Genomic DNA, 23,945 nt, shown 5'->3' with positions numbered 1-23,945 from the left:
CACCTGTGCTTCACTGACACCTGCGCCAAGGTTCCAAGGATCTTCTTCTCTCTGTCCCTCTCCATTCAACTGTATAACTAGGAATATACAGAGACACCTTCCATACTCTACTTTTTTTTCTCTCCATCTTTCTCTTCATCTCTCTCAGTCTACTTTCTATCACACTCCATCTCTCTGCTTCGCTCCATTTTTCTCTCCTTTCAATATTTTCCCTCTTCACTCTCTCTTTACTGTCTTTATCCAGAGCCTTTCTTCTTTCTTTCTTCCACTCTTCTTTCCTTCTTCCACTCTTGTTTCCTTTCTTCACTCTTCTTTCCTTTCTTCTTTCCTTCTTCCACTCTTCTTTCCTTTCTTCTTTCACTCTTCTTTCCTTCTCTCCCTTCACTGTAAACCCAAACAGTTCTACTAACTTATTAACATTATGTATTCAGTACTTAAAACTTGGTATTTAGTTGACCCAACTTTAAATGTATTAGTTTTCTGAGCAAGTGAAGACGTTTTAATTGTATTGGAATGTATTTGTTTGAGTAAACATTGCCTGATAACTCATATTTTTTTAGTTTCATTCAAACGTGACGTCTGACGTCATCAACGTCGTTGCAGGACTAGTTCAGAACAGAATCAGAGATCTTGTGATGAGAGATGGAGACAGCAGACTTAATAATTGTATAGTATCAGTTAGACTTCTATAAGCATGTTCCTCCTGTAGAAGAGGAGTCGACCAACTTCGTAGGGTGACTATATTTGAGTTTGTGAAAAAGAGGACACTTCGTCGCGGGGAGGGGCGTGGTAGTGTATAGCATACAGATGACCCCGCCCCCTCCCCCGCGACGGAATTTTGACACCTCTTCCACATGCAGATGTCATGTGCTGTTGTAAACAATGCAACTAGTGGAATTGGCACGGTGCTCAGTGTTGCCAGATTGGAAATGGTGAAGTATCGTATTAAATGCTCAAAATGATCGTCTTTGGAGGATAATTATCGTGCATCTGGCAACACTGAGAGGCCGGTCGACCAATGACAGTTCTCGCTACAGTCAGAGCTTGTGCTAGAAGGTGGAACGTAAGGGAGATACCCTTTCCTAAACTTGTAAGGGCGTAAAAACTAGTTTGTGAAGGACCCAGAGAAACACAAATATCCGACGAGGCAAAATCCCGGACGATTTTGCAATCACTGCCGGACGCATGTCTGGGTAAAAGAGGACGTCTGGTCACCCCACCAACGGAGATATTTTAGTAATCCTGTCGCTGCTAGGCGTCCTTATCTGGTAAGTAAACTGTGTTTTTTAGCTGTTTGTTACGACAAAATTGCAGGAGCAAGTGAAATTGCGGTAAGAAGTGGTGAATTTCCCTCTTTGTAATTATTATTGAGTAATCACGTTTTGGCTGTCAAGTAGCAAGTTCAGTTGCACGACTGTTGGCGCTGGCGGCTAGGAAGCTAAAGAGCTAAATAGCTAGTTAGTGGGTTATTTCCCCCCAAATATGTTCATGTGCAAAGTAAACAACAATCCATTGTTTATGTTGAAAACAACTCATGTTCTACAGAAACACCATATAATTCATATCAGCATGCTAATGTTATATGTAACCTTTTAGCAGCTAGCTAGCTTCTATGTGTTTTAATGGATCTGATGGATAAAAGTGTTAGCAGCAAGCTAACAATAATGGTCGAGAACTTCAATTAAGACATACAATATTCTTTTTGCCCTGACAGCATTCGTGTTGCATATAAACAACAAACCGATTTGATGTAGACATATAAGAAGAGGAGTCAACCAAAGGAGATATTTTTGTGTACAGGCAGAAGGCATCACGGACTGGCAAGACAGCAGAGGTGCTACGGGTGATCCTCGAGGCTTATGACCTTCATAGGCCGCAATGTGAACACTGTTTTCGTTTCAACCCGCTCCACAGTCGCGCATCTACACAATCTTTAGCTCATAAAAAAGAACGAGTCGTGCTTAGCTACCAAAAAAAAGTTCGTCGCTGACTTTCCAGTCAATTTTTGGCGTGTCTATGTTTTATGCCGAACTAGTTTCTTCAGAGCGCACAAGGATCTTGGTCGCGAGTGCGGGCACTTTTCGACACGTGATCGTTCTACACCAATGAGGTAGCTGCTTTTTGTCAACAGAATGGCAAGATGGCGGCTCCCATGGTTAGATTCAACGTTACCGATAAAGAGGAAAATACCCGAACATCCTCAAAAGTGGGCTAAATGGATTCTAAATAGTGCTGTATACATAGCCGCGTCCCATAAGAACAATGAGGCAAATATACGATAATGTTATGCTTATGTTAAAGGACCCATCGTATGCCCATTTTACCACAAGTTGATATGGTTCCTTGGGGTCTTAATGAAATGTCTGTAACATATTTTGGTCAAAATACCACAAGGATCATTATTAATGGCATCCTTTTTACCCTGCCAAACACAGCCATTCTGTCAGTGAGCTGTTTTGAGCGCTTATGCTAATGAGCCAGCTAACCCCTCCCCCGCCCTCCTCCCCCCTCCTCTACGGTTTTGGGCTAATCATTCTAACCTTTTAGTTTTTAGCTACTCATTCTTACCAAGTTTAGTTTTGTAAAATATGGCGACTGGATACGAGATTGTTCAGACCCTGAACAAGAAGAGGCTCCCAAACAAGTTCGAGAATTTAGGGTACAACAGGACGTTTCTGAATGGTAAGTACACTTTGTCACTTCACTTGTTTTTACTTTGGCTAAGGTCATACGGTCTAGTCGGTGACGAGAACATCGCAATGCTAGATAATAGTGTGTGCATGTACGAGTATGTCACAAATACAGTGTGTTTATGTAAGTTACTGTTTGTGAAAAGTGTTTATGTAAATGCAAGTAACGGGAACGCCATTATGCCTGCTACACGAGTAAAGCTCCAGCTGGAAAGTAAAATGTTATCTGACAACAGTAATGGACCAAGCAGGTTGTAGTGGCTAAAGTTTCCTTCTTGTTATCAGGAATTCATTTTCAACATATTCATTCACTTAACCACTCTAGACGGAAAGAACGAGTCTCTACGCGTGTTTAGTGCGTTTAACAACGGTAGAAAACAGTGTTTCGCTCCGTCCTTACTGAATACTGAACAATGAAATAAATGGCAGTTCTTATACATTCCATCAATGTCGAGCAGACTACGTCGTAGCTCACTACCACGCGCACTCCAAAGCAACTCTTATGTCCCATGCATATCTGGTTATTCTAAGCATTGCATGTACACTAAACATATATTAAACTGAAATGCAAAACTATAAAATACAATTATGCAATCATTATAATGAGCAATCACTAAATATGAATCTAAACAAAATAATATCTTAATCTGAGTCTAAATTACAATGTGGAAAATGGCACTAACACAGATGTAGAACATAACGTAACGTGTTTACCTCCGTTTATTAGCGTTCAAACATTGTTTTCTCATTATATCGTTGTATTTGTCAACTTGTGTCTGTAATTGCAACACAACATTCAAATACACTTCACCTGCAATGTTGTCACTTTTTAAAACCCTTTATCTATACAGGCGTAATTGTGCCAAGTGTGAGCAAATGCCTACAGAGCCTGAGAATTGATGCTGCAGGGAGATGCCACAGGTAAAATTATTTGTGAATGACATGGTAATTATGCAGTCATCTTGTTTTATATTCCATGATATTTACACTTTCAATATTCAAGGTAACAAGAAGACTACTGCAGCTTCCAAACCAACCAACGTGCATCATCCGGGACTTTTAGCTGTGTGATTGAATGTGTTCTCACTACAGAATGCATTCAACATCTATAGAGCAGACTATGGGCCTTATGTCTAAGGGGAACATAGCAGTAAGTTGTTTTGTTTTTTATGCATATGAGTCATCAGTGATTTCTGCAATACAAATATAACTGGGGAAGAAAATACAATAAATTCATCTTCCCTCTGTCTTACTTTGCTTATTGCTCATCTTGCATGTGTCAACTGTTGACATGTTACATACCAAAACTGTTTCTATAGACTTGCTTCAAAGAATGCCACAGAGCTTTTTAAACATAGTTATTAAATGTACTGGCTAGTACATGGGTAATAAATACAAAAAAGACCAATTATAATAAAAACATTGATTACAAAATCACAATTTGTGCCATCAGTAGCCATACTGTTAACAAAGGAAGACTCAATAGATGTGTGTCACCATTTATTCTCTAAATACAATGTAAACTTTGCTCAGACGTTACAGGTATTTGGTGTACAGAAGCTTTGTTAGCAGGTCTTGGGGCTTTCTGGGACGGAGAATCTGGGTGGTCCTGCTCTTCTGCTCCAGATGGTGCTTTGGAGGATCTGTCTGACAGGCCACATGATGTAGCCTAGGACACTGTTCAGATGTTCTTCCTTAACCACAAGAGCAGCAATGTTATTCATGTTTTTTCCTGAATGTAATAAAAGGAAAATACTCCATACTGTAAATAAAATGTCATCTCACTGACCATTATCCTTGCACTGCAATGCATGAAACATGAACTAAAAGCCAATACATCTCTAGCATTTGAAGAAATGTTGTATTCCATTACACCTAATATCAGTTTCACAACACAGAAAAGTAGGTACAATAACATTGGCATACTACCAACCCGGCATTTTTCTCATAAATCATTATGAAATAATCATACAGTGAACAGTATTTTTAACTTGTGCTGTACTATACACAAAACCCTCAAATGCCCCACATTGACAAACTGTTTTGGTAACTGCAGGTGAGTCTAAGCTGCTTATCAAGTCGTTTATGAATGATGCCTTTTTGGTGCGAGAATTCTCTAACCTTAACAACGGGAATCATACATTTTAGCGATACATTATTATCCGTTGGTTATCAACTAGTATTATTAGCTATGATACTGATGGGGGAAATCACGAGTCAGCCTCTTCTTCAACATATCCTGTCTGCAACACAACAAAACAGTGACAATTAAGAGTCACAGGAGTATCATGAAAAGCAGAGAGTGGTGGAGGTGGTACAAGACATTACAGGCTAGAACCTATCTGCCATACAGCACATTTAACACCAAAGATGCCCAAGAAAGGCACACAACATCACTAACCACACCACACCACACGCACGCACGCACGCACGCACACACACACACACACACACACCAGCTATTCTCCTTGTTGCCAACTGGTACATGTCTGTGCAAACAGCAAGACTTAAAAACAGTTTCTCAGGCCTGTCACACACATGTTGTGTAAAGCTGGACTTGCACATGACAAAAAATAAGACTTGAGAGAAAAATGCATTGCAGTTACCTGTAGTTTGAAGCATCAAGACCTTCATTTGCTTTCACCAGTTCAATGAAGGCCTTCCTCAGCTGGCCCATTCTCAGCACCTCTTGGGTAGCCTTTGGCGAATGCTCCTCTCACAGAATATCTTATAGCCGACATCAAACGTGGGCTCATTCCTAGAACACATATGAATGAGAAGGAAAGAAATGAATAAGTGTTGTGATTGTGTGCACATACAACAGAATGCAGATTGAATGTTTACTTATATAATGTTAAGTTAGTAGCGCCTTGAAATGCAATATAATAAATAACTTACTGTTCTTTCTCTGGTTTTTCAGGCCTCGTCAAAAACCTGGTGTACTGATTATAACAGCCTTTGTGGTACTGCACCTCCAGAGCCACACAGTCTTTGTCTTTTATATGCAAAAGAATACTTTGGTCATCCTTCAACTCTGCAGCTTTCTGCAATTGGCCTTAACAAAACAAAAAGGATAACTCCATGAGTTCTCACACATAATTGTACCTTTCAGTCACTCAACCACTGTGTGTGTGTGTGTGTGTGTGTGTTTACCTGCTGTTAATGTTTCAGCCTTTGACAGAGGATCCCTTTGTCGTTTGCCTGCTCGGTTGATGAACTTCTCCTTTTTTTGGCAAATTATGCACAGGGCAGGAAGAAAGGGGCCAGAGCCTGCGATTGGCAGCCCTGACCTGGATCGCAGTTTCTTTGTTGGACTCGTGGCCCTAGAAGTCGATGGAATGGCCTCGTGGTCTTCCGTCGCTTCTTGTCTCTCACGTGCGAGACGTCTTTCCACCTTTGCGATGGATTTTTTGTCCGTAAATCTACGGTAGCATGTGTGATGGAAACCAGCATCCTCGGGAATATTTTCAAACTCCACATCAACACAGTGTTTGAAGTTCTCAGCCATGTCTCGAGACTCACCCTCCAACCCGAGCCACGTTTGTAGGCTTGTCCTGTATGTATTCCATCGTGTAGTGGTGAAATGATGTACCTCCTCGTGCTTGACTGAAGTAATATGCATAAAACAATGTTTGTTTTTTGATTTATTAAGACATTCCGGTGTATTTTCTTCGTCTTCCGTACTGCTCGACGAAGACATGGTGGACGCCATCTTGCAACTCTGTTGACAAAAAGCAGCTACCTTATTGGTGTAGCATGATCACGTGTCGAAAAGTGCCAGCACTCGCGACCAAGATCCTTGTGCGCTCTGAAGAAACTAGTTCGGCATAAAACATAGACGCACCAAAAATTGACTGGAAAGTCAGCGACGAACTTTTTTTTGGTAGCTAAGCACGACTCTTTCTTTTTTATGAACTAAATATTGTGTAGATGCACGCCTGTGGAGCGGGATTCGTTTTCTAAAGGACTCTTCGTGGTTCACATTGCGGCCTATCAGGTATGTCTAGGATTAACTGCACAACAGTGATCACATTTAGTTTGTTACTGAAACTTTAATATTAGTTGATACTATGTATTATTATTTGCCAGTTTTTTTGTAAGTTTTTGTAACTCTCCTGGTAATTGTATTGATGGTGTTTTGCAGGAGGAAGAGGAGCCAGATTTTGATGATGCTCCTGTTGCTCTCCTTTACATCGGGTCCCGACCCCTTCAGCTGCGAGAACATCTTTGAATTGGGTGCAGAAGATTTCTGAGGCATTTATGTTGTTGTTTGGCCTGACGTATGCTTTCAATTTAGAATATCCAAAAAAACTCACGCACACCTTCTCATACAGAACCTTTTTATGTGTCTGGATGACAACAAACCTCTGAAACCGTCCTTACTCACCTTAAAAAATGATTTGTTGAAATAAACGATTTGTTGTTGACTTGTTAACTTTGTAACGCTGTTCTTTAAAGCTTTGATGTAATCTTTTATTTTGTCAGTTGTTTTACAAGAAATATAAACGATGTGATACCTCTTAAGTTTTTCTCATCTCACTCTTTTTAATAGAAATCTTACATAGATTTGAATGTTTCTTGTAGAGTAACTTTCAGTTTAAAGTCAGTTTGTAAACAGAACCAGAAAATCAGTATATGTGGTCAATAATTGAAAATAAGTAGTGCTCACTTAAAAAAAGTTAGCTATTTAAGTATTACCTACTCAGAATAATCAAGTGTGTTGAGTGAAAATAATTTAGTACATAGAGATTAAAAGATTTAAGTATAAAAATATTTGAATATAAGTTCAGAGAACTTAAAAATTATGAAAACGATAACAAAATAAATCAGTTTAGCCGATGTATCATTTTTAAGTTAAGTTTACTTAAAAATAATAATATATGTACTCAAATTTTATTATGTAATCGGTTACATCAAAAGTTTTAAGTACTCTGAACTTGTTCAGGTTTACAGTGTTGTACGTCGCTTTGGACAAAAGCGTCTGCTAAATGACTAAATGTAAATGTTCTTCCACTCTTCTTTCCTTCTTCCACTCTTCTTTCCTTTCTTCTTTCCTTCTTCCACTCTTCTTTCTTTCTTCCACTCTTCTTTCCTTTCTTCTTTCCTTCTTCCACTCTTCTTTCACTCTTCTTTCTTTCTTCCACTCTTCTTTCACTCTTCTTTCCTTCTTCCACTCTTCTTTCCTCCTTTCACTCTTCTTTCTTTTCTTCTGTCCTTCCACTCTTCTTTTCTCCTTTCACTCTTCTTTCCTTCTTTCACTCTTCTTTCTTTTCTTCTGTCCTTCTTCCACTCTTCTTTCCTTTCTTCAGTCTTCTTTCCTTCTTCCCTTCTTTTACTCTTGTTGATGTTGATTTTGGCTTCTGTCCAAATTAGATTGAGTCTGGGTCCGGATCTGGACCGGAGTCCGCCTATTAAGTACACCTGGTTTATTGATTGTACAACTTTAAACAAAGAACATGAACATAAGAACATAAGAACATAATCCTGCTTTTGAATGCCTCCATCCTTGAAGGCTCTACTGAGTCAACATGCTCATGTCTCCACAGGCTCTTTGTCAGCTGACAGACCATCCATTTATATTGATATCTATCCTTTTGTTATAGTTCAATTACATTTTCAATTCAATTTTATTTATATATCGCCATAACAATACAATTGTCTCTAGGCGCTTTACAGAGCCCAGAACTCTTCTTTCCTTTCTTCTTTCCTTCTTCCACTCTTCTTTCCTTTCTTCTTTCCTTCTTCCACTCTTCTTTCCTTTCTTCTTTCACTCTTCTTTCCTTCTCTCCCTTGTACGTCGCTTTGGACAAAAGCGTCTGCTAAATGACTAAATGTAAATGTTCTTCCACTCTTCTTTCCTTCTTCCACTTTTCTTTCCTTTCTTCTTTCCTTCTTCCACTATTCTTTCCTTTCTTCACTCTTCTTTCCTTTATTCTTTCCTTCTTCCACTCTTCTTTCCTTCTTCCACTCTTCTTTCCTTTCTTCACTGTTCTTTCCTTTCTTCTTTCCTTCTTTCACTCTTCTTTCTTTTCTTCTTCCTTTCTTAACTTTTGCATTTCATGCACTGGTATTTCCTTCAGGAAATGCATTTTCTAGTTATTCTTTTTACCTTTTTCTGCGCTTAATTCAGCTCGAACCGCTTAACGTAGAAACTTCGTTCAAACTTTGTCGCTTAGGTCTTGTAAAGGACACTTCAGCTATGTATTTTTCTAAACTTTATACTTTTTAAGATATTAAAGATTAACTAATAAAAAATGTCCCATTGACTTACATTGGGCCATTGTGACATCATAATAGGGTCATTAAAATGGCTTGCACCTGTGCTTCACTGACACCTGCGCCAAGGTTCCAAGGCTCCTCTTTCTCTCTGTCCCTCTCCATTCAACTGTATAACTAGGAATATTAAGAGACACCTTCCATACTCTCCTTTTTTTTCTCTCCATCTTTCTCTTTATCTCTCTCAGTCTACTTTCTCTCACACTCCATCTCTCTGCTTCACTCCATTTTTCTCTCCTTCTTTCAATATTTTCCCTCTTCACTCTCTCTTTATCTCTTTATCCAGAGTCACTCTTCGTTCCTTTCTTCCATTCTTCTTTCCTTCTTCCACTCTTCTTTCCTTTCTTCACTCTTCTTTCCTTTCTTCTATCCTTCTTCCACTCTTTTTTCCTTCTTTCACTGTTCTTTCCTTTCTTCTTTCCTTCTTCCACTCTTCTTTCTTTTCTTCTTTCCTTCTTCCACTCTTCTTTCCTTTCTTCTTTCCTTCCTCCACTCTTCTTTCCTTTCTTCACTCTTCTTTCCTTCTTTCACTCTTCTTTCCTTTTTTCTTTCCTTCTTCCACTCTTCTTTCCTTCTTCCTTTCTTCTTTCACTCTTCTTTCTTTTCTTCTTCCTGTCTTAACTTTTGCATTTCATGCACTGGTATTTCCTTCAGGAAATGCATTTTCTAGTTTTAATTTGCTAACTTTACTTAGCCTGTCGGTTTAACTCCAACAAGCCACTCACTTCCCATAAACCTTAGCGACATCCCCATACAGGGTTTATCCAGACCCCAGCAAATGCATTGAATGTAGGATGGCAGCACTACTAAAATTCCATTCCCACACTCCTGAAAAAGTGTATTTATCTATTGAGGTTCAAGTTGCAGTCGGATGAGGAAAGAAACACACACCTTACATTGACAAGATCCTGACAATTAGCCTAATATTACACTGTCATCTTCTAGATGTTTATCTTTTTGTCTCAAATGTATTTCCTTGATCACATGTAAAGGTCACTTGATTCACACATGTCCCCAAAAAAACACAGGCAAGACCAAAAAGTAACTCCAGCGTGTTAAGTGACTAGTCCATAGAACACAAAGATGTCTGAACAACGCCATAGTCCCAGAATGTTCAAACCGTCAAGAGACGACGACTAAATTAGCTCCTTATTTATTTGCTTAGGATTTAACTTTTCCCAACTTCCAACAAAGCTGAGGTCCCCGCAAGACAAAACTGTGTACTATTTGTTCTTAAATAAGAAAGAGAGGGGCTAGTTTTGTTTCACTCCTACACACACACACATGCATACCCACACGCACATACACACACACACACACACTTTTCACACGTCTTGTTTACCTGTTACCTTTCAGTCCATTCCAATAATTTTTAACACCCTCTAAATTATCCACAAATGAATACTCATTTCCTCAAAATGCTTCTGACTGGGTGTGACTGGGAGCGCTGGGAACTCCCCATCCTCATTCCAGAATGTATAAAAACCTGCTCACCTGTCCTTCTACAGACTTACTTGTCAGTTAGAGTCGCTGACTGAGCCATGCCTCTCCGCATCGCAACACTTCTCTTTGCTCTGCACTGTTTGTCGCCGACTTCATGTGTGGGTAAGTTCGTCTGACTGTTGCATCCTGTGCATGTTTTCCATCTTTCACTCCTCTGTCATACTACATCTGAGCCCCCCCATTTCTTTGTCTTGCAGCGTATAGCTGTAAGTGTGCTCCTGGTGCCCTGGTGCAGATTGATGTAGGTGTTGGACAAGTGTTCGGGGTCAACAAAGACGACAACATCTACACAAGGTTTGGATCGTCATGGACACAGTTGCCAGGCAAACTGAAGCATGTCACCGTAGGACCTGCTGGAGTCTGGGGAGTCAACAAAGAGAATCACATCTATAAACTTGTTGGGGCTAACTGGGTGAATGTACCTGGTAAGAATAACTACACTAATAATAATATATGGAATTGTGGGCCACCAATACAGACAAGGTTTGCATCTAGTCATTTTTAGACAGATAAAAGTGCAATATGTCTACAACCTCAATGTGCACCTGTATGATTCCATAGGAATGTGCTGGTATGATTTAACAGAAATGTTTATCTTTTTAAAATAATGTGTGTCTAGTTGATGATGTCAACCCATATGGAGAAAGATTGTAAAATTCATATATGTTCATTTTGATATAGTACATATAATAACAGTGTGTTAACACACATACTTATGGCCCCTTTCAGATACCGTAACAAAACATTTTTTTTTTTTTCATCTATGACCTACGTTGAAGGACCTTGTACCATTTCTATGTGAAATGTATGTGCAAGCTCTTTCCCACAGATGTGTTGTGCCAGTGTTGTACATGACGAGTGTAATTCCAATAGGATTTCTACAGACCTTTTCCATATGGGATCATGAGCAGTCATAAGTTAATGCTTTTGTTCTGGACCAGGGCTCTTGAAGCAGATTGATGCTGGCGGAGACCAGTTTGTGACAGGAGCCAATCATCACGATGCCCCTTTCTGTCTTCCAAAGAAGAACACAGTTGGCTACAGTGGAAGTAATAGTGCCATGAACTGGCGCCACATTCCTGGCGGCCTGAAGTACTACAGCTGTGGTCCTTATAGCTGCTGGGGTGTTAACAGTAAGGATCAAATCTTTGTGAGGAAGGTAAGGCTGGGCTGGGCTGGGCTGTCTGTGGAATAATTACTAATCAACAAATTAATTGATTATCAGCCTTTGTTGGGTCCCTGTAGGGGGTGAACTCCTTTAATTGTCTGGGGGACGGCAGCTGGCAGCATATTCCTGGAGCCCTGTCTATGATCGAGGTGGGAAGTGACGGATCTGTGTATGGAGTGAATTCTGCAGGACACGTGTACCGCAGGTTTGTCTTTACAAGCTCTTCTGTATGGGAAATGCACCTTTGCATTTTTTCCAAGCCACAAAGTTATTTTTTCATAATTTCATAATTGTGATACATTTTACTCTCAACTGTAAATTGTTCCTTCATGACTAGAAGTGAAATGTCCCCATTGCAGGGAACAGACGTCTGCCTGTAAACCTGAAGGTAGTCACTGGACCCACATTCCTATCTACGGCGGACAGGTGAAGCATGTGTCCTTCGATCTCGGCCATCTCTGGTTCATCCTGAAGAATGATACCATCTACGACTGCACTGACCTCTGAGCACTGCTCTTCCACAGAGGCAGCCCTGCTGGTCAAACCATGCAGCTTAATCACTTAATCAATTACGCACCACTTAATTATATTCACCCCTTAATTATTTTCTGATCTTCTAACACACCCGTTATTAGAACCCATCATAATAACGCTGTGCTTCTGTTCTATTATCCAGTTTGGTTCATATGGAAAAACACACTTATTGTGCAGATTTTAAACAACAGTATCCTGTTATCCTGTATTCAAATATCCTGAAGTGATCCTGTCATTGCATGATGGTATATCAGGTTGTACTTTCCAGAACTGTTTGTCTTTAAAATAATCATAATGATTTCTTGTGGCTTTGGTGATCAATAAAGCATATTGTACTCAAAATGACATTGAACTGCTTGTGTCATGCTTCATAATACATCTCTATTACGCAGTTCTCCAGATATACTCGATTGGTGACACAAAAAGATACAATAGCTAATGTTAGCTATCAACACAATTAGCCAGCAAACTGCACTACTATCAATAATCATATCAATCATCATATCAATCATCATATCAATCACCATATCAATCATCAGATTCTTGTCAATGTTAGGTGTATGTACAAAAATCACACACATTTATACACACACACACTCGACATGCACATTTGTATACCGTACAAACAGTACTGCTTAGTGCTAAGCATGCTGAGCAAAAATCCCACAAATGTATACACACACACACTCAACATGCATGTCATGTACACAACACACAGTTTATATAATAAAATTCTCTTTACAAAGCCCAGGGCCTGAACCCCCTTAGAGCAAGCACAGTGGTGACAGGGGCAAGGGAAAAGTCCCTGTTAATCAGGAAGAAACCTTAAGCAGAACCGCGGCACATAAGACCTCAAAAGATAAAGAAAACTGTGCTGTTTTGACTGCGTTTTTTCCGTGTCCAGCAGAAAAGCACAGAGCATCATGCAAGCAAGTCATGTGACTGGTGAAACCAGATCAAGCACACAGATTAGCGTCCTTAAATTACATTCTGTAAATGAAAAAAGTATTAGTTTAAACACACTTTCGCTTCGCTGTCAAGGTCAGCTATGCACACACACGCACGCACGCACGCACACACACACACACACACACACACACACACTAGCTAACTCACATACACAGGCAACACACACACACACGTTTATTTACAGACAATAGATATGCACACTCCTATACAGATATTCTGAAATGGCAATCAATGTGCTGACACATGTAGTCTAAGTCGTTGGTTTGTTTATTTACCAGGTCTTGTTGTCCACACACACAGTGAATGACGGCAACCGAGATCATTGGGGTTGTATAAATGTTCATATCTCCTCACGTCTTCCAAATGGACCCGACCAGCCAGGCAGTTATGTGGACAACTACACCTTATGGTGCTGATAGTGAGAGCTTAATTTCGGCCAGTTTGATACTTTTGTTTCCATTTTAGGATCCTCTAAACCAGGGGTTCTCAAACTTTTGCAAGCTGGGCCCCCCCAAAGCTGGTTAGGGGTAGTTCGGGCCCCCCCGTCGCCCGCCGCCCGCCGCCCACCGCTCACCGCCACCGGCGCCCTCAACTACACCACCATATATAGATAGATAGATAGAGATAGCATATTGTTATTGATAGGCCTGACATGTCAAGGTTAGGCTTTTGTTATTGTTATAGGCCCATACAGACAATTACTATTACTATGTATTAATATTATTTTTATTGTTATTATTACTATTACTATGGGCTGAAACCCACCAAACGCGTTTCTAAAAATGTATACGCTTCAAAATCGCCTTGGCAAAGTGCGGCGGGCAAAACAGCCGCAGGGGCACCACGTAAAAAATTTGTTTTTGTGGATCGCAAAACACATTTGTAAATTCTGAAAAAATTGTGGATCATGGTACTTGCATTTACGAATACTTTTGAGACATATCTCTCTCCATATCTGTGTACCCCGGCGAGAACAGCAGTGTGTGCTTCACCACAACAGATAGACCTTATGTCACAATCTCTGAGGGCAGGCACTGAGCATATCCCAAAGTGACCTGTCAGGACGGCAGAGAGAGAGAGAGACTTAAAGAGGGAGACTGTCAAATAGTACACAAGTGTCTGCTAACCTCTACACCACGTATATCTTCGAACTCTCTTAATGTCATACTTTACAAAAGAGCGTGTAAAAGTGCACTGTACCTTTCTCATCCACCCTGTTAAGGCCCAGCTGCCCTGCATTGTTGGCCCCACAGCAATATACCAGTCCATGGAGTGTGAGGGCCAGCGTGTGGGCTCCTCCAGCGGAGATTTGAGTCACAGGCACCCCCAAAAGGGCACGAACTGGAAGAGGCACGGTCTGGAAATCCACTGCCTTCCCTAAACCTAAACTACAATGTTTTCTGAAGTGTTCTACTTTGAACATTCGAACATAAACATTCTGTGTTTTCCCAGAATATGACATCACGCATTGCCAAACAACTATGCGCAATGCTGATACGCAGCGCATAATGTTACACCTGACGGCCTTGTTTTTGAGTGTTTAACATGTCTGGAGTGATTAGCCCACTGGCCCCCTTCTCAGTCTTGTTGAACTACTGCGCTAACATCTCAAGAGAAAGGTTTTTGTCAGACGTTAATTGTTATTTTTTGCAACTGTAAAATGCTTACTGAAAATGAGGGGGATATTGGACTGGACACCAAAATGATGCTCTCTATGACAGGAGGCTTCAAGGGCGTAGGTTTGGTCTCCCCCCCCATAAAAAAAACGTAGTTGATATTATGTTGAACAGGCAAACTTTATTAAAATATATTAACATTTGTGTACTAACTTGTGGAGCTTGGAACTGATTTAAACATAATAAGAATAATAAAACCTTAGTTTAAATACAAAACAGTATTCTGCACCGAAAATAAATAATAATAAATAATTAAATAAATGGATAAAAACCGTTCTCCACATTTTTTGCAAGTATTAACATCACTTCTTTTTGTTGTCCTTTTTTGGATATCCCAAACATGAGTAAGACCTCACCGGAAGCCCTGATGGTCCAGTTGCTGCTTCCTCAAACTGCACTACATCTGCACTGGATTTCTGAGTTTCCTGAATGCATTTCAAAATAATGCCTTAATCATACATCACCAACACTGAACACGTAAATACTAAACACATTCAACATATATCACAGTTAAAAAACTGTACCTGTTGAAGCCATTTCTGTGGAAATAATAGTTTTGTAACAATATTGTAATTCAATCAATCAATCAATTCAATTTCATATAGCGCTTCTCTATATACCCGAAGTCGCTTTACAGAGTCCAGAGTCCAGTAGTCATACACACACAGTCATACCGGTGGTGGTAAGCTACCTCAGTAGCCACAGCTGCCCTGGGGCAGACTGACAGAAGCGTGGCTGCCAATCAGCGCCAACGGCCCCTCCGACCACCACCAACACTCATTCATATTCACACAATGCAATGCATGTCTTTATGATGGTGGGGGAAACCGGAGTACCCGGAGTAAACCCACGCAGGCACGGGGAGAACATGCAAACTCCACACAGAAAGGACCTGGAACGACCTGGAATTATAATTGAATAATAATTGTAGACTGAGAATTTAAGATTGAATGAGAAACTATTTATGAGAACTAAGAAGAAATTGTGTTGCATGTGTAATGTAGAAATGGAAATATTGATAGTTGACCAGTGACGCTAAGAATAACGTAATTTGATTGGCTGTTTGATTTGATATGAAAGAACAAGAAACACCGCAAAGCAGTCAGAAGGTATTGGACCTGGGAGCAACACAGTCTTTTTACCTACACCTAATGCCAGTTAACTTGTTAGAAAAGTATTATCCTGAATTGTATACTGTATTATTTAAATAATTTTAAGTAAACTTACAAAAGAAGAATTTTGGATTACAGACTTTTATTTCTGGACTTTTGTGTCGAGTACGAAAGAACTTTGAGGTCCTAAGTTAGTGAGTCAGCTAGGCTGCACCCACAGTACCGCTATAGTCCATCTTCGCACAAGAAGTACATTAACATCAGTCAAACAGACTTCTATCTTACAAATGCAACAATAGCGACGTGATTTCCTCCGTGCTAGCATATCTAACGTCTAAATATACTAGCAGTATCGCTACATTTCAAAATAAGTATTACAGTTACTGCCAATACGAACACAAAACTCCTCCTTCCACTGCCCTGACGTAAATGTCAGCCGAAATCAAGATATTTACAACACTGATACCTGAGAAGTGGAGATAAAGTGTGCTTTTTAAAAGAAAGACACAGGACAACGTTTTGTTGTCATCAGGTCAGTAGCTGTAATGATGTTAACACGTAGCTACCTCCTGTACCAGCTAGCAGCACACTCTCCACACAGGTAGCTCCCTTTAGTGGTCACACAAGGAAATACATTTGTTATAATGAACTCCTGTTGTTCATGTACTGTATACGTGTCCAATTACCACATGAACATGTTTTGGGGTTGATATAGAGAAGCCCCCTGTAGATGTCGCCTACATCCCAAAAACGTGGGGTGACCGCCACGGTCCCTCACAAGAGGTTAGATGAGGTAGCCTCTGCCATGTGTGTGAATGATACGAATCTGTGAAGGGGTAAATGTGTGAGTCATTAACCTGTAAAGTGCTTAATAAATTCAGTCTGAACCATTTTATGAACACAGAAAATAGTGATGTTCACACAGGGGCAGGGTTTCAAAAACTCTTCAAAAACTCCAGACCTTTTACATGTGTGATAAAAAAGATGAAGAGTATAATTATATAAGTGTGTGAATGAGGGTTAAGTCACAGACACACAGTGTGTTATTATCGCCGTCATGCTGCATACTTGTACATGGCCTTCTACTCTTTTCATTTAAAATACACTTCATCATTTTTATCACACATGTAAAAGGTCTGGAGTTTTTGAAGAGTTTTTGAAACCCTGCCCCTGTGTGAACACCACTATTTTCTGTGGAAGGGTTCTTAAAGATGACACCCACCACCACTGACCCCTGCAACATTACCATACTTAAACATCAGGGATGTGTTACCCCAGCTGCTCTATCTACTGGGAGGATCAGCACAACCTCCATGTTACCTTTTGTGTGACCTTTCTTATTTAGTTGGTCCTCTCTAATCAGTGAAAGAGATGTGAGATGTGCAGGGTCCTCCCAACACCTGAGTGCAGAAACCCAACACAGCCATTTGTGAGGAGGACAAAGTGAAACCCAAGTCCAATGCATTTGTTATTAATTGGATTAGATTCGTTTACGGGCAGTCCTTTGTGAACAATATCTGCAAAAAAGGAAAAACCCGAAGTACGATATCCAGCCTATTCAGAATAGCGCAATCAGGAATACAGAATGGGTGTGTAGGTATATGTGTGTGTGTGTGTATGTGGCTTTGTCTGCAACATATAAAAAGATCATGAGCTAGACTATTTCACAGAACTTCAGGATCACGTCATCACGAGTGTCTTGGGTAGGGCCTGTGCATAAAACTTTTTGAGACAATAACAGGTAAGTGAGGACAGAACAAACTGCATGAACTACGAATTAAATGTATGTAAGTGTAGGGTCAAAGCATAGTTATACTCTAGTTTTTTGTTACTCTGCATTTACTGGTATATTTATTATATAAGAGAAATGTCATATAGTGGTTTTGTTTTACTGCTATTGGTTGTGTTTTTGTTTTTTAAATATCATGTATATAGTCCAGATATACAGTATGTTTTCCACATAATGGAAAAGTCACAGTCTCAGATTTGCAACTCTTAATATCCAAAACTTTGTCCCTATCCAGGGAAAGTCTGGAATATGCCTTTCACCATGATCCTGCTGGTATGCAATTCCGTCTGTCGTTTTCCTGGCATTATCTGTAGAAATGTATTTATTTTAAAGCCAGCTCTAATTTTGTTCTTTACACCAATCAAGTAAGAGCACTGTTTAAGGCACAGAAAGCATATTCTGAATTTGATTTAGCTTACTTTACTTAAGGGGATTTTGGTTTGGAAAAATATAGAGCATTTCTCCCTGCTGTATAGGCTGCTGCTGTGTATTATAAAAAATAATCTGAATACAGCACACCATCCCAATACATAGCAATGTGAACACAGCAGGTCAAACAGACTCCTTGTTATCTGACCAGGTATTGGTGAAGACAACACTGTTTTGTTTTTGGGAAACTGCTTATGTCCCACACTTGTTGTCATGGTTACGCCACTCCCACCCAGCAAGCTACCCTCTGTTCAAGGTATTTATTATATGGCAACGACAGTACAAGCGTTCTGATTGGCTAATGGGTAGTCATGCCCATAGACATATATGCATAAAGTATATGTATGTCTATGGTCATGCCAGCCGCGTCCTCCTCGCCGGTCTGATACGGATCTGTATTGACCTCTGACGTCATCTTCAAAATGAACAATATTGATAGACATCAACAGCCATGACGAAATTCAGAAGCAGCGAAAATTTGTTATTGAAAGTGATGATGAAGAATAGAAACTATAGTTTGAATCACTTGTGTTGTTACTTTACTGTAAATTAAAGCCATTTTACCTGAGCCGTGTTGTCCCTTTTCTATTGATCATTGTAACTTGAAGTTAGCAAGTAATTGGTTGCTATGCAACACCTGAAACACATTGTGTCGTGAGAAGACTTGGCGTGAACAGACCTGGTTTAGACCTAAGGCGGAGAATTCTCAGGCAAATTAGAGACGCTCTGGTCAGGCAGTTTTTGTAAATACCACAGAATACATAATTAGGGTCCTAGGCGCACTTTCTCCTCCCATGTTTTTGCGGTGAACTCCCACTTCCCTTATACCCTCCCATTTATGCAGATGTATTAGACGGGAAGCACAACTGCCTCTATCCGCTTCAGCAGCGGGGAATCGATTTTACCCAAGTGCGTCGCGTTTGTAAATATGGTTCCAATGTCTTTACCTGCATATTGCGAAGAAATTACGGCTCAAGTGGGCGCAATTCTGTTAGTAAATCTGGCCCTGAGTGGTGTGTGTTCAACCTCATGTGATGTTCCTTTTGTTTGGTTCTAGGTGGTGTGTGCTTTGGCTGCTCTTCCTTTGGCAGCAATACGACCTCCGCCTCCGCCTCCGCGTTGGCTGCCTTGGCCCCCTCGGCGTACGTATGTGTGTACTGCCATGGTGTGATCTATGCCTGGAAGCAAGTTGGTCTGCAGTGGAGTCATGCTGATATTGACATACTGTGTTGATTTTACACTTTAATTTCACATTGCGTTCTAGCGGAAAGGAAATAAATGAGAAATGATACATTGGTTTTCATACATAACACAAATGCTTAATATGTACAGATAAAACGCTGTAGCACAATACAGATTTGACCAAACAGTACAAATGTGTTGGTTACTGTGTGACTAGACTGCCATCTACAGGTCAATCACGTCCTTTTTGGTAGTCAGGAATAATTCAACAGTGCTACCATTCGAATGCCCTTAATTGTTGTAAATAATAAAAGGAAGTTGACACATTTTAAGCAGGTTTAACATACCGAGTGCACACCATTATAAGTTATCCTCAAATGCATTTGAAGTAGCCAGAAATACAACTGGCACGTTATTACAGTATGGAATTCGTTCATACGTTCATCCAACAAAGAAACAAACTTACAGTTCGTCAGTGACAGTGCACAAACTTGCAACTGAAGGAAAGTTAAGTGGAAATGTAGTCCAACATCCTCTGCTAAGATAGATGATCAAGCGAACTAGCTGATATGATATCTCATCAGGTGATCTTCAGCTAACTAAACTACTCACGAAATGTGTGCGAAACATAGATCTCAGCACAGGGGTGCAGGGTTATCCGCTACAGTCACTGGCCTTTCTAACAATGCGTGTGTGTGTGTGTGTGTGTGCATTTGAGATGTTTGTTTTTATACCGTATGTATAAGTGTCTCCATACAGCATGTAAAACATTTACAAGATATGCAATATCCATTTGCATCATTGTGGAATTTATTATCTATTAGCGTGCCGGACAGACTGGATGGACCGTGACAACCCAACGGGAAGTGGAGACTGGGAGACTATCAGTTGCCTGAAGAGGAGGTACCCCAAGCGAATGTGCCCTAACCCCATCGCCATCGAGGTGGCAACTGTGGATGGCATCAGCCTGGCGGATGCAGGCAATGTGTTTTATAAGTGAGTGTACAGTAGCTATTATGTATTCAAAAATATAACCATCATTTTCTTTGTATGCCCCACACGGAATGGCTTACTGAACTCAGGGTTCAGGCCTTGGGCTCAAAATCAATTGTTATCAGCGCTGTATAAATCAATACAATTTAGTTAAATTAAAATTGAATGTAGGGCACATGCCATAACCATAGCATTTCTATGACATTAACTCATTTATTTATTCTATCTGTGAGAGACATGTGAGCTGTTATGCTGTTGGGGTCTATAGCACTTGACAGTCTGCGTGCAACAATAATGTGTGATCCAGGATTATCTAACAGAGAATCTGAAGCACTGGTGTTGTCGGACCAGTGGTGGCTAGTTTTCCATTTATAGGTTTCTCTTAGCAACTGGGTCAAGCATGGGAGGTAGAGAGATATCTGTCATCTCACCCAATGCAAGTAGTCAAAATGAAGCGTTTTTGAAAGCTTGGTCAAGACAAGGACCTCACTGAGGTGGACCACTTCACGGCTTTAGTCTTGTTGAGTGTTTTTACTGACCTCACACCATTAAGCACACAAAAACACACATTTACACTAATACAGGTAAAATTGCGTTGTTTAAAAGGATCCTGGTTGTCCACTAGAGTGTGGTATAACACAATTGGTCGAGACTTTATTAGCTAGGGTGTGATATCGACATGTTAAATAGTTCATTTTATAATTTCAGTAGGTGGCACATGATTGTAATTACTCTGTTACACAGTGGACCTTAAAGTTACACTTACAAGATCATACATAAAGTCTAAGTAACAGTTTGTTGGATGTTAATGGTGTTTTATATTCGGTACAGGAACGATCACATCACTGGACTCATCTGTAAGAACGCAGATCAGAAGACATGCTTCTGCCGGGACTACAAAGTCCGTTTTGTCTGCCACCCTTCATTCTGTGGCAGGATGAGAGATGAGATTCTGTTTAAGGATGACAGACCTCTATCTATTGGAGATCTAAGGGTGTGAGACAACACAAGTGCATGCATTTTCAATGTGCACCTTCCCCAGTAGTGTAGCAGTGAATACTGAGATGTATTTCTGTAACAGCATCGACATCTAACATCTGTTGTTGTTGTGCTGTCTTGATGGTTTAAAAGTCAAAAAGTATGCAGAGAAATAATAAAACTAGCACTTCAAACCTTACATTTGTTTTTAGTGTTGTGTTGCAACTTCACAAAAAATGTGACAAAAACATTGAAAACTTGAAGACATAGGCCCTGCTTTCAACCGTTCTGCTCAGGAGCAATAGATATGAAAAGAAACTACAGTTTTGCCATTTTTGTCGGATATCATGAGGAAAATGTTAACTTGAAACTGAGGATTTCAGAACTCTAGACAGCACTTCTTGAGTTCCCTGTCAGTCTCAGTCTCGGTTCAGGTAGTACAGTATAATCTGAGAAACACTGGATTTAGCATTTTTTAATATTAACACACGCTGTGTAGCCTTAACGTTGCCTATTATATAGCTGTTGTAGTATAAAAGTCCCATAGGATTTCTCATTAACACATCAGATTATCATACCAAGGTTTTGCTGCTAACAATAAACAGGGGTAAATATTTTGACCTTGTGATTTGTATTTTTCATCGGTCAGTGTAAAGTACAGGTAATAATCCGGGTCGCTTTGCCAGTGCTACACTGGTTTGACTCCAAATTTTTAAGCACGGGGTACAAGAAAGGCGTTCAATGTGGCCATTGACCTTATGGTGTACTCTACTCTCAATGTGGTACGTAGGACGTAATGTGAATATATGTCAAACTAATTTCAGATCCTTCATTTAATTGTGTCTGTGCTCGGTGACCGAGTTATTGAATCGTCGTCTTGTCATTTTCTTTCAATGAAGGATGAGGAGAATCAAGTTTTCACAATTTAGGTGTGGTTCAAACAGGTAAGATAATCAAAAGGTCCAAAGTAATCAAAAGGTCTAAGTGTCAAATTATAGGTTTGTTTCAACAGCTGACTCCTCTGTGAAACAGGTATCAATATGGCTGCATCTGATTGGTTAATAATGTTCTTACGCCAGTATCTCATCGTGCTATTGGTTCGACTGATATAGAAGGCAACTGTGTTCGCCTACGATTTTAACCAACTTTTACACTATGGTTTTGATCAAATGTGCTAAAACTGGAGGTGGCAACAACTGGTTTATCGTTAGAAATAAAATAATCATCCCAACTTTTATAATAACTGCTTATAATTTAAATCAATGTTATTAGCTAGCTAACTAACTAGAACCATACAACAGATAAGCAAATAGGTACAGTCAGGGGCGGACTGGCCATCGGGGGTACCGGAGGAATCCCCGGTGGGCCGACGGGTTTGGGATGGTCCAAAATGACGGCCCACACCGGCCCTTCACTCTAACATCGCCGGCACGACTTTACACTGCAACACGCATGTGTATTTTATGGAAGCGACACAGGACACACACACACACAGGCCTGAGGTCGCTGTGAAATGTACGCTCTGCATTTCACCCATCCCGGACCGTCCTTCCTCCAGTGAACCGTCCGTCTCGGTAACGGACGGGCAGGAGAATGTTCTGTTTTTGCATGGTTTTTTCTGTTGGGGTTCTTATTGGAGGAAACCCCTTGTGAACACGGGGAGAACATGCAAACTCCACACAGAAAGGCCCCGGGAGATAGCCCACCTGGAGGTGTCCCTGACTCCAAACACAGTACATCAACTTTTCCATTATATATAAATGTAACAACCCCTGTCTGTTTGTAGTGCTTGTAGTGCTATCCTCAGTACTATTCTGGTGGAAGAATGACAGACGAATATTGCTATAGTTGCAACTTACACGACCACGAGGAACGCTGTCAGTCCATCCGCAAAAAAGCGATGTGGTGGATCTAATTAGCTACCTCCAATGGTTCCTCTTGTAATAACGAAGGCTTATTTAGATTTTCAGTAACAGGAGTCTATTCTGTCTTATTTTCAGAAATTGCCTTACAGTGTTATAATTTGACAACATTTGTATTTAAACATTGACATGTTTGTTTATTTCTTTATTGTAGTTGTATCATGATGCGCTGTTAACTTCAGAAACGTTTTAATACTGGAAATAACTTTACATGTTTCATCGTCAGTAGGCTATTTAGCGACAACATAAATGTTAAGCGCAGAATGCCCAGGTGTAGCTCCTCCTTGGTTATCGAGAATGTAAATTCATCATTCATCATCTTGTATGATTGTGACGTCACATGCGTTTGTTGTTGGAACAGACGTGAGATGCTGCGATGACTTCGCGTGACAGGCTACTTCACAGAACACGTATAATTGACTCTAATACCTGTTGCTGTGATGAATCACTGACTGATTTTATACTACTTCTTGCGATCTGTATTCACACTCATGGTGCCTATTTTCCGAAAATATTCTCATCTACTCATCATTAGGCTACTCATCTAATGTCTTCCGTCGGTCTAACTTTGTTTAAGGCGTTATTAAATGTCAATCGCTCTAGCCTACTCATCACTCGCTTGCAGACACCTTCAACACCCCTACACACACACACAATCACACACCCAGCATGCAACACTACTGATACCACTGATGTTCACACCCCATTGTATGTTCTGTACTGT

General features: G+C 40.2%; 2 protein-coding genes and 1 long non-coding RNA gene across 3 annotated transcripts; 2 read left to right on the top strand and 1 right to left on the bottom strand.

Annotated features, from left to right (window-relative positions):
• Positions 1-5,383: 5,383 nt before the first annotated feature.
• Positions 5,384-5,942, bottom strand: LOC116219905. Its single transcript, XR_004163348.2, has 3 exons — positions 5,844-5,942; positions 5,589-5,745; positions 5,384-5,448 (listed from the first exon to the last, which is right to left on the bottom strand). It is a non-coding gene; the product is annotated as an uncharacterized LOC116219905 (long non-coding RNA).
• A 4,442-nt stretch (positions 5,943-10,384) lies between these two features.
• Positions 10,385-12,144, top strand: LOC116219745 (fish-egg lectin-like). Its single transcript, XM_042703844.1, has 5 exons — positions 10,385-10,442; positions 10,643-10,894; positions 11,411-11,628; positions 11,715-11,842; positions 11,997-12,144. Exons 1-5 carry the CDS (start codon positions 10,385-10,387, stop codon positions 12,142-12,144), a joined length of 804 nt encoding a protein of 267 aa, XP_042559778.1.
• Positions 12,145-18,962: 6,818 nt separating this feature from the next.
• On the top strand, positions 18,963-21,479 carry LOC116219898 (cartilage intermediate layer protein 1-like). Its single transcript, XM_031564016.1, has 4 exons — positions 18,963-19,055; positions 19,204-19,288; positions 20,153-20,324; positions 21,153-21,479. The coding sequence occupies exons 3-4, from the start codon at positions 20,170-20,172 to the stop codon at positions 21,319-21,321; spliced, it is 324 nt and encodes a 107-aa protein (XP_031419876.1). The 5' UTR covers positions 18,963-19,055; positions 19,204-19,288; positions 20,153-20,169; the 3' UTR covers positions 21,322-21,479.
• The last annotated feature ends 2,466 nt before the right edge of the window (positions 21,480-23,945 follow it).

This window comes from Clupea harengus, chromosome 26 (genome assembly GCF_900700415.2).
Source record: "Clupea harengus chromosome 26, Ch_v2.0.2, whole genome shotgun sequence".
Classification (NCBI taxonomy): domain Eukaryota; kingdom Metazoa; phylum Chordata; class Actinopteri; order Clupeiformes; family Clupeidae; genus Clupea; species Clupea harengus.
The sequence above is the reverse complement of the archived record's forward strand: the minus strand, read 5'-3'. Positions and strand labels throughout refer to the sequence as shown.